We start from the raw sequence: 17,612 nt of genomic DNA on the forward strand, positions 1-17,612 counted from the left end.
AGCCAGCATTACAGTTTTCACGCAAGATGGGGCCCCACCGCACATCGCTCGTGAAGTTCACCTGCTTCTCACAAACAAGTTTGGAAATGATTGAATTATCAGGCGATCGTTTGCGATTGCTTGGCCGGCACGATCACCTTATGTCACTCCCTATGATTTCTGGTTGTGGGGCTACCTGAACCACTGGGTTTCCCGGGAGAACATTCGCACATATGCACTAATCTGAAACGCAGCGTATCGAGAGAGGTAACTGGCATACTTACAAACATGGTTCGTTCTGCTGTGCAGAATGCGGTCGTGCGCTCAGACTCCTCTGGACACTGATGGGTGCCATATCGAGCCCATTTTGTAGCGGTAATGGTACCGGTATCTAAATGGTATGATGTTCTGTAGCAGCACATTAAAAGTGTTTGAGTCTAATTGATCTGCATTATTTCTCTTTCCCGTGTCCTCGACATTAGTGGTACCAAGTTTGGTCCTCGTGCGGTAATTAGTGTCCGTGTTATAATGTGTTAAATAGGGAAAATTTAATTATAACTACTCGGTACATCAGAGGGACACTTTCCAGAAAGCTGAAAATATCTAGGGTGGTTCCTGTGTATAAAAAGGATGACAAAGATAACCCTGCAAGTTTCAGACCAGTATCAGTAGTTCCGGTCCTGACCAAAATAATAGAATACATCATTTACCATCAATTGTTCACTTATTTTGAAAAACTTCACATATTTAATTGTGGACAATATAGTTTTAGAAAAAAGATTATCAATAATTGGTGCAGTAGACTCCGTAATTAAATATGTTCTTATAGTGTTTGAGGAGAAGGGCTTTGCTCAGGCCATTTTCTGTGACCTGGGTAAACCATTTGACTGTGTAGGACCTATAACTGCTGTAACGTAATATTTGCGGCAGTTCCCAAAAGATGTTGCTTGACGATATTTAGTCTAATTTTAAATCACCAAGAACACACGTCACTTGGCCTGCTTGAGACTTCTTTATTGACTTTACTTAGCAGCTATCCCAGAATCATCACATCTTTACTACCAAAGAATAAACAAAAAAAAAATAAAATTTTAAAGATATTACATCATGTTATCAGTAATGAACTATAACTATTAACGGTCTTGGCAATAAAAATTCCATTTAGATTTCATCACTGTTGCCTTTGCACTACTCCCCCACCAGTAACATGGTTACGAATTAATACATGGTGATGAAGGAATTTTCTTAAAAAAAAAAATCTGCACAACATTAACATAAAACAATAAAAAAACATATTGGAATGACAAAAGATACGATACAAAATAATTAAAAAAACTTTTTACAATGTCTGGTATGATATTTGATTAATTCTCCACAGACATCTGCTCCAAGAATCGTGGTGGGAACCTTCGATACTCTGGTATTCGGAGATGGTTCCTCTGTGGGATGTTGTGGTTCAGTGTCCCTGGAAAAGTTTGGAAGTTCCTTCTCTGATTCCCATTCTTCTTGCAGGAGATAAGCTGGTTTAAGTCTGTCCACTGACATATTTATATGTTTGTACTTCCTTTTAATGGTGAAATATTTTTCATGTATTGAAATGACAGGAAAGGGACCGTCATATGAAGGTTCTAGTGGTTTTCTAACCCTGTCACATCTCAGGAAGACATGGGAACAGGTTTGCAGATCTTTTGGAACAAATACTGATCTTGATTTGCTTTGTGTAGGCCTACTAGGTTTCAGATGACGCATTTGCTTTTGCAAATTAGATACAAATGAATCAAGGTCAATCGTTGTAGTGGGCTCTTCAAAAAATTCACCAGGAAGTCTTATAGTTTTTCCATATACCATCTGTGCAATGGAATGGTTCAATGTTTCTCGCACTGCAGTGCGCAAACCCAATAGAACAGTAGGCAGAATTTCTGTCCAATTAGAACTGTTATGGTCCTTGATTGCAGACTTCAGAGTTTTATGTAGTCGCTCAATTTTACCATTGCATTGAGGATGATATGGCGTTGTGTGCTGAAACTTCATTCCGCATACTATGCCCAAATTATTAAACAACTGCGATCTAAACTGTGTTCCTTGGTCAGTGATTACCTGTGATGGTACACCAAATCTTGCAATCCAGTGCTGGTAGAAGGCTGTTGCCACTTTTTCAGCTGAAATATTTTCAAGTGGTATGACTTTCATCCAAGATGTGAAACGGTCAATACAAGTTAAACAATAAGTCATGCCATTAGAAGGAGAAAAGGTCCGATGAGGTCAGTGTGTACAACACTGAAACGTTCATCAGGTTCTTCAAACTTCTCTAGCGGTGATTTTGTGTGGCGAGTGACCTCGGTTTTCTGACAACTGCACAGGATTTAGTCGACTGTCGCACATCACTTTTGATGTGTGACCAAATGGCTCTGCTACTCAACAGTTTCACTGTTGTCTTTATGCCAGGATGTGCTAAACCATGAAAATGAAGAAATATTTAATAACGAAAAGATTGAGGAATATAAGGTCTGATACTTGCAGTGGATGTGTCACACCACAATGTTTTCCCTGATGGAAGTTGATATGACTTGAAGTTTAAGGAGTTGTTCCCTGTTTGCAGTTAATGTAGTTCTTGATCTTGTTGCTGGTTTTTGGCAATTTCATCATAGTCCAGTATTACTACATCAACTCTGGATAGGGTATCTGCAACAATATTGTCACAGCCACTGACATGACGAATATCGGTCGAAAATTGTGAAATGTACTGCAACTGTCTCATCTGTCGAGGAGATGCCTTTTCATTGTTTTGCTTGAAAGCAAATGTGAGTGGCTTATGATCAGTGAAGATTAGGAAGTCTCTTCCTTCCAGTAAATGCTTAAACTTTTTTTACAGATAGGTAAATTCCCAATAATCCTCGGTAATAAGTACTGTAACCCTTCTGTGATTTACTCAGTTTCTGTGAAAAGAATGCAACAGGTCTCCAATTTCCATTTTCCAGTTGCTGGAGCACACAACCAACAGCAATATCTGATCCGTCTGTACATAATGCTAGGGGTAACTCCGAGTTAGGAAAAGCCAATAATGCAGCATTTACTATATCTTGTTTAGATTTCTCAAACATTTTCTTTGCTTCTTCAGTCCACTGAATTTGTCTATTATCCTTCTTTCTTGCTCCCTTAAGATAGTCGTGCAAAACAGTTTGAGTCTGTGCCACATCTTTCAGGCAGCGACGGTAGTAGTTGACAGTGCCAAGAAATCAGTGGAGCTCAAACAGTTTGGCAGGTAACTTATACTGCAAAATTGCTTGCACTTTCTCAGGTAGTGGACGGGATCTCTCTGATGTTATCCAGTACGCCAGGAATTCAGTTTCATTTACTCCAAAGGTTGATTTTGATATGTTGATTCGAAGTCCATAATTAGATAATCACTCCAGGACTAGTTTCAGGTGTGTTTGGTGTTCTTCAATACTGGATGACGCAGCGATTAAAATGTCGTCGAGGTAAGGAAACACAAAATCTAGCCTAAACATAACTTCATTAATGAATTGCTGGAATGTTGAAGGTGCATTCCGCAGGCCAAAGCTCGTGACATTAAATTCGTACAGTCCAAATGGTGTGACTACAGCTGTTTTGTGCTTATCTTCTTCAGCAACAGGTATTTGATAATAGGCCTTAAAGAGATCGATTTTAGAAAATATGTTTTTGCCTTGAAGAATACAATGGAAATCTTCTATTCTAGGTACAGGATAACGGTCTGGAATTGTTCTTTCATTTAACTGTCTGTAATCTCCACACAGGCGTATTGAGCCATCCTTCTTAGGTACAATATGGAGAGGACTTGCCCATGCAGATTTAGATGGTCTAATGATGTCATTGTCTAACATGGATTTAAATTCTTGTTTTGCCATCGCCATGCGCTTTGGGTCTGATTGTCTTGCCCTAGAAAACACAGGCGGGCCTTCAGTGGTAATGTAGTGTTTGACATCATGTTTAATTTTGCTAGGTACCAAATTAGGTTTAGCTATGTCTGAATACTGTAACAGTAGATCTGTAAATTTTGTGTTTTGGCTCATGGTGCTCAGGACGTTTTCCTCTGAGATGACATAACTTTACCCTCAGCATTGAGCTTGGTTACATCATCTATTAATCTTTTATTATGGACATCTACTAATAATTGAAATTTATTCTAAAAATCGGCACCCAATATAGCTTTATTGATCTTCGCAACTATAAATAGCCATTGAAATTGACGTCGCAGTCCCAGATCAATAGTACGAAGTTCGATTCCGTATGTAGGAATTTCGGTACCATTTGCAGCATACAATTTATATGGTGACTCACCATTAACATTTGCATGAGTGGTAATTACAGAAACATACGCCCCACTGTCGACTAAAAATTACAATCCCGTTTTTTTGTCGGTTACAAATAAGTGAGTCTTGCGGCAATGGACTTGGGCAGCAGAACTTGCCGCTAATTCAGCTGCTGGGTCACGTTTCCCTTTTCAGTCCAGCTACATGGAGGTGTGCATTTTTCAGGCTTGCAGTTCTGCCCAAAGCGAAAGTGGTAATAACAGTACTTGCCCTTGGGGTTGTATTTATTTCGAGACTTACTACGACTTCTTTTACATTGACAATCACAGCTTCTGTTAAGAGACCTGCCTCGATAACCAGTTGACAGCACGGCCATTTGTTGCTCTTGCCCCGAAATTCTTGCCATCAAGTCACCCGTTGTTATCAAAACATCCTGTTGGCTACAAGCACCAATTTTTGTGACGAACAATTTGTTACGGGGATTTATTTCTGTTATTCTATCAGCCATTATAGCCACCTTTTCGAGTCCCTCGTCACTGACAATTGAAATGTTCCTTATAGAATCCGGAAGTTTTTTTAGCCAAAGTGTCTTTAGGACTTTTTCTGCCACATCTACCCCTGCCAAGGCTTGCATTTTGCGTAATAACTTACTAGGTTTTTGGTCTCCCAAATCAATTCCAGTAACTAATCTCTTAATACGCTTATCTTCACTTTCTTTGAAAATATTCAGTAGACTAGATGTTCCTTAGCCAACAAATATTTATTCGCATCTGTACCACAAATAATGTCCCAAATATTCTCAATGTATTTTGGTTTTAATTGTGACACTAGGTGGTTAAATTTAGTTTCTTCTGTGACAATTTTGCAAATGCTGAACTGTGCTTCTACTTGATAGAACCAAATTTCGGATTTTTCACTCCAAAAAGGCGGAATTTTGATGCTAACCTTGTTTGCTTCCAGGCGATCTTCGGAAACGCTCTCGTTTGTCGTCATATCTTCTTATTATCACGTCGGGGTCACCAAACATAACTGCTGTAACGTAATATTTGTGGCAGTTCCCAAAAGGTGTTGCTTGACGATATTTAGTCTAATTTTAAATCATCAAGAACACACGCCACTTGGCCTGCTTAAGACTTCTTTATTGACTTTACTTAGCAGCTATCCCAGATTCATCACATCTTTGCTACCACAGAACAAAAAAAAAATAATTTTAAAGATATTACATCATGTTATCAGTAATGAACTATAACTATTAATGGTCTTGGCATCGGCAACTTCATAAAACATAAAAATTCCGTTTAGATTTCATCACTGTTGCCTTTACAGGCCTGACACACCTCTACAGAAGTTCCATTTCTGTGGCATCAAGGGTGACAACCTAAAAGTATTAACCTCTTATCTCCGAAACCGTAGGCAAGTTGTGTATTGACACAGAAAAGTCTACTGAGAAACAAACTAAGGTGTTAGTTCCACAGGGATCTGTATTTGGACCATTTTTGTTTTTGGTAATGATTCATGACCTACCCTCCTTTATAAACTCCAGTATGGTGCTGTTTACAAATGACAGTGTGAATTATAACTCTGATCTGAATAAACTAATAGATTTGGTTAACAATATAAATGTGTTTCTCCTGAACAATAATAAAACACAAAAAAATGTATTAGTCTAAAGGACAAGAGTCCTTTTAATGATCCCAGTTACATGAAGTTTTTGGATGGTATACTTAGATGACAAATTGTCCTGGGAGCAACACATAAAATACATTAGTGTTAAATTGTCTAGAAAAATTTACGTACTAAGATGTCTTATGAAATCTGTACCTGCAATGTGTGGAGAACGTCATATTATGGAAAACGTTGTCTATTTATTTTTTTGTTTGTTTGAAGTATTATGTTGTATGGAAGTAATGTGGGGAAACTAGCTGTTTCATAACATATTATTTCTGCAGAAGAAAGCAATCAGAGTCATTACACGTTCTCAACATAAAACACATTGTAAGCCCTTTTTCTCTGACTGTGAAATAATTACTGTTATAAATCTGTGTATATATGCAAAGTGTAAATCTATACAAAAAAGAATTTGCACAAAGTAAAACATAAAAACAAAATTCTCGATCATAAGAGAAACTGTGTGTCATACCGTAGACTAGCAGACTAGCTATGAGGAAATGCACCAGAAATGATTTAGTAAGCTTCTGCAGATGGTACGAGATCTTCCAGGATAGGCACTTAGCAAAACTTTAAACAAATGCCTTGTTGCCAACCCCTTTTGTTAATTAAAAAAGTTTTTTGACTGCAACACAGAGTTGTAAGCTAATAACTAACATGCTGCACTGTCCTGTTTACTAGTGTAATGCTTATACTGCAGAAAAAATTTGTCTAATGACGATAAAATTATCTTATCTTGTAAGCGATTACAACAGTGGATTGCACCTGCACGTGTAGTCCACAGCTGGCAGGTATTACGGCAGTGGTGGGGCGCCTTTTCAGGACCGCGGTGCCGCTTCGGTGGCCCTTTCTCCCTACCCACTGCTGTCCGGCCTCCTAGACAGCAGCCTCCAGAGAGCTGACGTCGGGTTCGACATCCTCTCGTCACCGCGCCGCGATTCGGAAGCCTCCGAACCGACAGGAAACACCGATGTGAGTATCGAATTCACAAATATGTATGTAAAAATTTTGCAGTATTAGATTTGTTGAAATGTTTGTCCCTGTTACTTATTTACTGGGTGTTACCTGCAGTTGCTCTCGGATATCAGTAGTTCCATTATGACGAGTGACTGTGAGTTAACGAGTTAGTGTACGTGTAGTGATGGCAGCTGCTCTCACGTGTCTGCCTGTTCTGGTAAGCATAGTTCGTGACGAGAGCCCACCGACGCCACTCAGCTGCACTGACACGTGACGTGGCAGCATGTGCATTGTTGCTGCCGAGCTGTGTGTGTGTGGTGGTGGGGGGCAGTAGTGTACATATGTACATCGTGCTACTGGTTTTAACTATACATCATATGATGTGGATATTCTGCAACAAATTTCATAAATTTTAACCTAGTTAGGTTCACTGATGTACAAAATTAAGTGTTCTATCCCCTTCTTACCTCTGTTAGGGGTCACTTGTTTCCTTCTGCTTACTTTTTTTTTATTTTTATGTATTCATTTAAAAGTAACCTATGCTCTTCCTCAGGGTCCGAGCTTTCTCTCTAGTAAATTTCATTGAAGTCATTTTAGCAGCTGACTTGGGAAAATGCAACAGACAGAGTTACTTTCACATTTAATACTATTAGTTTGGAAGTACGGATGAAACATGTCGGAGACCGAATAAGTGTTGCATTCCTTACGTTGAATCGTATTATATAGAACAAATGTATTGATAAAAGCATTTCCACAAATATGATGCAGCTTGGACATAAGAGGGTTAACAGTTTTTTCAGAGAGAAAATATGTTTCACTGTATCATTGTATTACAGTACCTTTTTTCCATGATCGTTTTTTGATGAAATATAACCTATACGTATCCCCGAGCCACGCTCAAGTTATCTGTGAAAACTCCTGTAACGGTTTTGGAGATTATTGCGTTCAAATAGATGTGACAGGTTTAGATAAAACCTTAAATCACATTTTTTTTCCTGTTTAGATCCTGATTAAAGCTTATTTGTAGCCCCAAGGTACATCGAGTTACCCGTGAAAACACAGTGAAAATTAGTCTAATAGTTTTGCAGAGTAGTGTGTTCAAGCAGACACACACATCAGTTTTACAGTTGTGTTATTAGTATAGATAGATATAGATTTAACTTGGCAAGATTAGGGCCATCTGACCAGACATTTTACATACACTATGTGATCAAAAGTATTCAGACACCTGGCTGAAAATGACTTGCAAGCTCGTGGCACCCTCCATCGGTAATGCTGGAATTCGATATGGTGTTGGTCCACCGTTAGCCTTGATGACAGCCTCCACTCTCACAGGCATACATTCAATCAGGTGCTGGAAGATTTCTTGTGGAAAGACAGCGCATTCTTCAAGGATTGCTGCCCTGAGGAGAGGTATCGATGTCAGTCGGTGAGGCCCGTCGCAATGTTGACGTTAAAAAACATCCCGAAGGTGTTCTGTAAGATTCAGGTCAGGACTCTGTGCAGGCCAGCCCATTACAGGGATGTTATTGTCGTGTAATCACTCCGCCAAAGGCCGTGCATTATCAACAGGTGCTCGATCGTGTCGAATTGCTCTTCAACAGTGGGAAGCAAGAAGGTACTTAAAACATCAATGTAGGTCTGTGCTGTGACAGAGCCATACAAAACATGGGGTGCAAGACCCCACCATAACACCACCTCCTCCGAATTTTCTTTCGGCACTACACATGCTGGCAGATGACAATCACTGGGAATTCGCCATACCCACACCCTACCGTTGGGTCGCCACATTGTGAACCGTGATTCGTCACTCCACACAACGTTTTTCCAATGTTGAGTCATCAAATGTTTACATTCCTTACACCGGATCCTGATGCAGTTTGGAATTCCTGTGTGATGGTCTGAATAAATGTCTGGGTATTACACCTTACGACCCTCTTCAACTGTCGGCAGTCTCTGTCAGTCAACAGATGAGGTCAGCCCCTGTACACTTTTGTACTGTTCATGTCCCTTCATATTTCCACTTCAGTATCACATCGGAAACAGTGGACCTAGGGATGTTTATGAGTGTGGAAATCTCGTGTACAGATGTATGACACAAGTGATACCCAATCACCTGACCACGTTTGAAGTCCGTGAGTTCTGCGGAGCTCTCCATTCTGACCTCTCACGATGTCTAATGACTACTGAGGTCGCTGATGTGGAGTACCTGGCAGTAGGTGGCAGCACAATGCATCTAATATGAAAAACGTATGTTTTGGGGGGTTTCCGGATACTTTTGATCACATAGTGTACATTATTCTTCATATAACATGCTATAAGTTGCATCAACTGCAGAGTGCAACATTTAGAAATTACAAAATCAAACAGTCTACGCTCTTTCACGATAAGCGTAACAAATTGTATGACGGTAGGTTTAAAGTATGAGCAGTGGCAGCCCGGGCACGAGAGAAGGGCTGAAGGAGGGGGAGCGAGAATAATGTGAGTGATGAAGGCAGTCAAAAAGAAAATAATGGGAGTTAGCAATAAATAGAAAGAGTCAGAAGTGTTAACTCGACAGAGGAGAAAATGGGCTGTAACCATTAATTTTCGGAGAATCGTTACAAGGTCAGTGCAAGGAAGTGCCTCAGATGCTTCTTAAAAGTAACGGGGTACAAAATTGTGCACAGAGTGCAGGGTAACTTCCTTCAGAGGCAAATGACAGTAACAGAAAAAGTGTTTCGAAATGTTCTCTCTTTACGGACAGGCACAACGAGCACGCTAGATGAGTGAGATCTCGAGCTGTGATAAGAGGTACTGGGGAGCTTGTGCATTGTGACGTAATAGGGTGAACACAGCTGGAGGTAGTCACTTTACTTCTCTGGCTACAACTGATCTAACTGGGCACGTGGAGCAGTGGCACGGTCCTATATACTAGACGACAAAAAAAGTGGCTCTTCGACACACCCGGCAGATGTGGTCTGATGTCATAACTTTCTATTCTTTGGCTTGAATGCTACTAGATCTTTAGTTCACACCCTTTTCTAATTGAAATTCACATTGAGGTGGTTAGTCAACAATAGATAAAAAATAATTACAGCATCCTATTAATTTTTAAATTTTGGACTGTCTGATTACAACTGAATGAAACACGGTTTTCGTGCCATAAACACTTCGCCTTTTTATCAGCAAGCTATTTTTAGTGGCAGCTTCGATGATTTTCTACATATTATGTTTATGTTCCATTTTTGGTACTGTTTCTCTTCATATAATTGCTGCTTGGGGTTTTTTCCACTTTTCACAGCACTAGGAATTGAATACTTGTTTTGATGTCCACGCAACCTGCCACCGAAGATGCTTTGCACAGAATTAAGGCGAAACGCGTACGGCACGAAAACTGTGTTTCATTCAGTTGTAGTCAGACAGTCCAAAAAGTAACAATTATCAATATACCATAATATTACATGAAACTGAGGAAGACAGGACTACAAAAGTTGAAGATGTTGAAAAAATAATGTTCGCCTCTACTTTTGCTAAAGGTTGACGCGTGACAACGTGTATGTGCTTTTAATATTTGTAGCTAGGGTCATCGTGAGCGTAGTATCGATTTGTTTTGAAATTGCATACACACACAATTACAAAATGCTGATTTGTGGAAATGAATTTAATCTGAAAGGCAATCAGTATTCTTTTACAAAATATGGCAGGTTCTATTTCTAAAATACTAAGAAAGTGAAAATGGAACTAACTAGCACTCAACAATGGCTTTGTTAAAATTACGAACTGATACTGTTTATGATAGATGGCAGCTTTTAAATTTATTCAGAAAATCATTGTACTGATATGGTGTGTAACTTTAAATCAGTAACGTGACACGTATTTAAGAAAAAAAACGATTGTTGTTGTTGTTGTTGTTGTGGTCTTCAGTCCTGAGACTGGTTTGATGCAGCTCTCCATGCTACTCTATCCTGTGCAAGCTTCTTCATCTCCCAGTACCTACTGCTACCTACATCCTTCTGAATCTGCCTAGTGTATTGATCTCTTGGTCTCCCTCTACGATTTTTACCCTCCACGCTGCCCTCCAATGCTAAATTTGTGATCCCTTGATGCCTCAAAACATGTCCTACCAACCGATCCCTTCTTCTAGTCAAGTTGTGCCACAAACTTCTCTTCTCCCCAATCCTATTCAATACCTCCTCATTAGTTACGTGATCTACCCACCTTATCTTCAGCATTCTTCTGTAGCACCACATTTCGAAAGCTTCTATTCTCTTCTTGTCCAAACTGGTTATCGTCCATGTTTCACTTCCATACATGGCTACACTCCATACAAATACTTTCAGAAACGACTTCCTGACACTTAAATCTATACTCGATGTTAACAAATTTCTCTTCTTCAGAAACGCTTTCCTTGCCATTGCCAGTCTACATTTTATATCCTCTCTACTTCGACCATCATCAGTTATTTTACTCCCTAAATAGCAAAACTCCTTTACTACTTTAAGTGTCTCATTTCCTAATCTAATCCCCTCAGCATCACCCGATTTAATTTGACTACATTCCATTATCCTCGTTTTGCTTTTGTTGATGTTCATCTTATATCCTCCTTTCAAGACACTGTCCATTTCGTTCAACTGCTCTTCCAAGTCCTTTGCTGTCTCTGACAGAACTACAATGTCTTTGGCGAACCTCAAAGTTTTTACTTCTTCTCCATGAATTTTAATACCTACTCCGAATTTTTCTTTTGTTTCCTTTACTGCTTGCTCAATATACAGATTGAATAACATCGGGGAGAGACTACAACCCTGTCTCACTCCTTTCCCAACCACTGCTTCCCTTTCATGCCCCTCGACTCTTATAACTGCCATCTGGTTTCTGTACAAATTGTAAATAGCCTTTCGCTCCGTGTATTTTACCCCTGCCACCTTCAGAATTTGAAAGAGAGTATTCCAGTTAACGTTGTCAAAAGCTTTCTCTACAAAATTTTATGTTGTTCTCAAATTGCAACACTTTCTAAGCTTTTCATGTTAATTAAGGCCATATAAGCACAGTCTTTTTCTAATGTACTTCTGATGAAAAGGCGATTCTGGTAGCTGGAGTCCAGAGTTTTTGTTAATCGTGTCTTTTGCGTTTTAGTGGGTTATTTTCGTAGCAACTTTCATCCTCTAACAAGTTTTTTGTTATATCTAATTGATATGTGAAATACCATTTTTTATGAATATGGCTTTAAAATATTTTTAATGTAGTGAAATACTTTCTTAAAATTGCACTCCCTTAGAGGTTGAATGTCCAGAAACACTGAAAATCGTATTTTTTTAATGTCTAACGGAGAAGCCAGATATCAGTTATCATAGATGTAGCCTTAAAAATCATTCAGTGGAGTGGAATTTCAGACAATCCTTTAGTAAATGATGCCTACAGTATAAGATCAACACCCTCTCCAAACTTCAAGTTCCTATCCTTAACGGTTTGGGATGAATGATGATGAGTCAGTGAATCAGTCTGACCCCATTTCACCCCCTTTGGGATTTAATTTTCAAAATTGGTGAAACATGTATTTCTTTTAATCTCTTAATTGAGAATGCAGACACCAATTTTCAAAAATTTAGCTTTAAAAATTGTTGTACAATGAAATATTTTCGTAAAACTTTAACCCTTGTTTCACCCCCTTAGAGGTTGAATTTCCAAAAGCAGTATGATGCCTATATTTTATTTCTAACAGAGAAGTCAGATACAAATGTTCATAGATTTAGCTTCAAGAATGCTTGCACAATGAAATATTTCCAAAAAAAACTTTCATCCCCAATTCACCTCCCATAGGGAGTGAATCCCCAATAACATTGAAACATTTTTTTTTTAATTGAATTTGTAGAGGGGAGAAAGGAAAAGGAAGGGAAGGGAAGGGAAAGGAAGGGATGAAGGGATTATTGTAGTCAGCTGCTTTGGAACACGAAGCGGAATCAGTGGTGATGAGTGAAAATTTGTGCCGGACCGGGATTCGATCCCAGGATCTCCCACCGACTAGGCAGTTGCATTATCCAGTGCACTACCTGGACCACAGTGCTAATCACAACTGCGCAGACTATCTCGCTCGACCCACACTCCCGTCTAGTGTCACCAATCTGCAGTGCACCACACCTTTGTATATTTCTAACTCAGAAATATTTCCATAAAAACTTTCATCCCGTGTTTCACCCCTGTAGGTGTTGAATTTCAAAAAACAATGAAACTCTTACTTTTTTATCTCTTAACTTATAAGCCAAATTTAAATGTTCGTTGATGTGGCTTTAAAAATGCTTTCATAATAAAATATTTCATCCAAATATCTCATCCCTTATTTCATCCCCTTAGGTTCAGTTTCACAGAAACACTGAACTAGTATTTCCTTTTGTTTGTAAGAAAGAGGTCATGCACCAGTGTTCTATTACTACAGGTTATTTTTTTTTTTTTTTTTTTTAAAAAAAAAAAAAGAAAGAAAGAGAAAAAAACTTCAGTGGTGCTTTAATAACGATATATTTTCAAAAGAAGCTTTCATACAGTATTTCACCCCCATAGCGTTAAATTTCCAAAAGTTCTGTAACAGGTATTTCTCTATTTATGACTGAGAAACCAAATACGAATTTTCATAGGTCTCACTTCAAAATTTCCTTAATAGTGACTTTTTGTTTTTAAAAGACCTCAATCCCCTATTTCACCCCCTTGAGGTTGGAATTCCAAAAAATCCCTTCTCAAATGACTCCTATAGTTTAGGATACACACCTTTTCCAAATTAAAAGTTTCTATTCTTACAAGGGAACCTCCCCATCGCACCCCCCTCAGATTTAGTTATAAGTTGGCACAGTGGATAGGCCTTGAAAAACTGAACACAGATCAATTGAAAAAACAGGAAGAAGTTATGTGGAACTGTGAAAAAATAAGCAAAATATACAAACTGAGTAGTTCATGGGAAGATAAGCAACATCAAGGAGATTACGAACACAGGAGCGCCATGGTCTCGTGGTTAGCGAGAGCAGCTATAGAACGAGAGGTCCTTGGTTCAAATCTTCCATTGAGTGAAAAGTTTAATTTTTGATTTTCAGTTTATGTGACAAACTCTTATGTTTTCATCACTTTTTTGGGAGTGATTATCACATCCACAAGAAAACCTAAATCGGGCAAGGTAGAAGAATCTTTTTACCCATTCGCCAAGTATACAAGTTAGGTGGGTCGACAACATATTCCTGTCATGTGCTGCACATGCCGTCACCAGTGTCGTATAGAATATATCAGATGTGTTTTCCTGAGGAGGAATTGGTTGACCTATGACCTTGCGATCAAATGTTTTCGGTTCCCATTAGAGAGGCACGTCCTTTCGCCTACTAATCGCACGGTTTTGCTATGCGGTCGCAAAACACAGACACTAAACTTATTACAGTGAACAGAGACGTCAATGAACGAACGGAGAGATAATAACTATGAAAAAATAAAGAAAGTAAAATTTTCACTCGAGGGAATACTTGAACCAAGGACCTCTCGTTTTGCAGCTCCTCACGCTACCACGGGACCACGGCGCTCCTCAGGTCACGTTGTCCATGATGTTGCATATGTGGCCCATGGACTACTCAGTTTTATATTTTGCTTATTTTTTCACAGTTCCACACAACTTCTTCCTGTTTTCTCAATTGATCTGTGTTCAGTTTTTCAAGGCCTATCCACTGTGCCAACTTATAACTAAATCTGAGGGGGGTGCGATGGGGAGGCTCCCTTGTTAGTGATTTGGGCTGGATGGTGATGAATCAGTCAGTCTGTCAGGACATTGCCTTTTCTATAAGAGATTGTCATATGATATTTATCTTACAAATTGTATATGTTATATACGAAAAAGGGGGTGCTAGAATGCCCCCTTGAATTTTGTGAATAGATATGCTTGCTTGTCTCATTCACAAAATTCAAACATAGCAACAACATTATTCAACAGTTGCTTTACATAGGTGAAATTACATGTTCTTCAGGTTCTCATGGGTATTAAGTTAATTTTTACTCCCGAATGTTTGATACTTTTAGTTATCCTGTTATTACAGTTTCCCAGATATTTCATTGTACATTGATACATAGTAATTGTGGGAGTGTCGTTTGTTCAGTTTGTTAATTATTCATTGTGGCTGTGGGTTATTGATTTCTACGTTTGTGTTGTCGTTTTGAGCACCTATCTCAAATCCGATTTGCGTATTAGTGTATTGCCTCTTCATTTGCCATTGTTGCTCATTTCATCTGTAACGATTACTGCCTAGGTACACGGTGTGTAATTGTCTTTTGTGAGTGTTTTTCGTGAAGCTTTGAATTTTTAAATTTCCACACAGTTAACGTAGTGCGACAACAGTTTGAAGTAAGCATTGAGTATCGCCACATTCCGCTGGCACAGTCTGTTTCAAAAATGACTGCACGTGGCAGGCAATACAGTTATATGTGGGGGACACGGTTCGTGGGCACTGCTCGTTCATCTCGCACACATTCAGCGAGGTATGTTGTACCCTCACTGCAGATAAGGCAAGTGCCAAGAATTGTCGTTTCTACATTTCACACTATATTTGCCATTCATTTCGACATACTAGGTTCACGTTTTCTGACACTTTGCATCACAAGATTTTGTGCTATCACTCACTGAGATTTGTATGTCCCCTCCCCATTTTTAATTGAAATTTGTGTTGAGATGGCTAGCCAACAATAGATAAAAAATAATGGTCTCCTCTCCTTTTGCTACAGGTCGATTTGTGACGGCTTGTACATGTTATTAATATTCACAGCTTGCTCAACACCTGTTCAGGATCGATTCGTTTTGAAATTGTATACGTGTGCAATCACAAAATGATAATCTGTGGAAATGAATTTCATCTGAAAGGCAGTGGGACGTCTTTAACAAAATTTGGCATGCTGTACTTCTGAAATACCGAGAAAGTGAAAATGGAGCAAAATGCACTCGACGTTGACTATGTTAAAATTACGAATCGATACCATTTGTGGAAGGTGACCACTTTTACAGTTATTCGGAAAGTCGTTGAACTGACAGGGAGGGTAATTTTAATTCAGTAATACAACACATATTTAAGAAAAATCGATTATTATTTCAGTAATGTGAATCACTTACACAAAGTGTGACACCCAAAGCAATACAAGAATCTAATCAGCTTCAGAGTCACGATCAAAGAGAGCTCAACCTTAATAATATTACCACTTTTATAGGCCAAAAGCAAAGATCATATGTCGTTGTTCAGTTATTGTACTTGGCATTTCTGTTTTCTCTTCAGATTTATTAATTTGATTACTATCGTACGGTATATGTATTACAGAAGAGGTACACTGTACGAGAAAAAACGGACTCGAGAACTCAGTATGTGTACACACCATTTCCATCTATGCAAATGGTTAGAATTGCAATTCTCTGTGACAAGTAGAATGGACAGTGGAGTAAAATACTGTCATACGTGTTAAGTGTCGCCAGCTGGCCCGGAAGAATATACCAGGGGCCAAACAGCGCCACGTGTCGAGTGGTATCACGCACCTAGGGACAGTGTTACAGGCACCTCACACAATTTACGAGGGCCTCATTACCCATTTCACGAATTTGTAAACGGCTTCTTCACAGATTACTGTTGGCAGCCGGTCGAATTGTGCAGTATCCCGATTCGTGGGGTGTCAGGAAGTGGCAGTGGCCCGACATTAGACTGTACGAGAATGTGAAACCGGGCTTACTCGTCATCAGTGTGCGGTCGTCACGAGAGAGAATCACTGTACGAGCTCGAAAGGCACCGTCGCTCTGTCCGGTCTGAGCCTCGCTTTCTAAACCGAGTAATGAAATCCACGCGACAGTCTCTGTCGTCCAGCACTGCCGGTCAGAGACTGGGGAATTCTGTCGCACGTGCAGGCGGGCATTAACGACACGACACGGAACTGTCGTTCGGAGTGGTGCCGTGACCGGAAAGCACAGAGTGCCGACGAATGGCACGGCACCGTGTTTAGCGGCGAATCGCCACTCTTTACCGCTCCGGACGACCGTCGGTGGCTACCTAGGGAGAGGTCCTATTCTTCCGGTGCACTGTTACTCTCTGTGTCGGGCCAGGAGGAGCTACCGGGTACGACTTCACATCACGGCCGGAGTCGATCGAGGGGCTTGAGTGGTGTGACGGTACACTGTATTCACCCCGCGTACTCGCGCGTTACCTCTCACGTGACGGTACGTAAGCAGAATCGCTCGACGGGACGGTGCCCGTCTGCACGCGACGAGTGTCTCCGCAGACTGCTCGTGCGGTGTATGGGCTTTCCTGCAGCCGAGATTGCCAGATCTGTCCGCGACAGGAAAGGTGCGCCCGGTTCGTACGTCGGCACGTCCCGGTGCCAGTATCCGAAAAGTCGAGGGCCGGATACGACAGTCCTGAGCCCCTTTGCCTCTGGAGAGAGTACGGTAGCTGCACGGTGCACTTCTCGAACGAATTAGTGCGTACATCTGGGCCCGATCGGGTGTGACGTCGTATCGACAAGTGGGCTCGCACTCTCAGGTTCTTCACAAGTTTGACTCTATTTTGTAATCACTGAAACTACATCACGTACCCTCCCTGTATGTTTCGTTTTGTGTCCTCCTCCCCTTCTGCTGGCTCCAGTTTCTTTGTCGGGCAGTGTAGACGGTTATTGCAGGTGTAATGCACATCGGTATTTGTGATTACTTCTGTACGTCTACAGTTTTGACTACTAGTGCTGTGGTGG

At 40.1% G+C, this 17,612-nt stretch overlaps 1 protein-coding gene across 5 annotated transcripts in view; it reads left to right on the forward strand.

The window, feature by feature from the left end:
- The window catches only part of LOC124720049, a 158,032-nt gene that overhangs the window by 27,033 nt on the left and 113,387 nt on the right, over positions 1–17,612 (forward strand). For all 5 annotated transcript variants that reach the window (XM_047245307.1, XM_047245310.1, XM_047245311.1 and 2 more), the window contains one exon: positions 6,762–6,911. In XM_047245307.1, the coding sequence (XP_047101263.1) occupies positions 6,762–6,911 (150 nt within the window). The remainder of the gene's footprint in view (positions 1–6,761; positions 6,912–17,612) is intronic.

This window comes from Schistocerca piceifrons, chromosome 11, assembly GCF_021461385.2.
Source record: "Schistocerca piceifrons isolate TAMUIC-IGC-003096 chromosome 11, iqSchPice1.1, whole genome shotgun sequence".
Lineage (NCBI taxonomy): Eukaryota > Metazoa > Arthropoda > Insecta > Orthoptera > Acrididae > Schistocerca > Schistocerca piceifrons.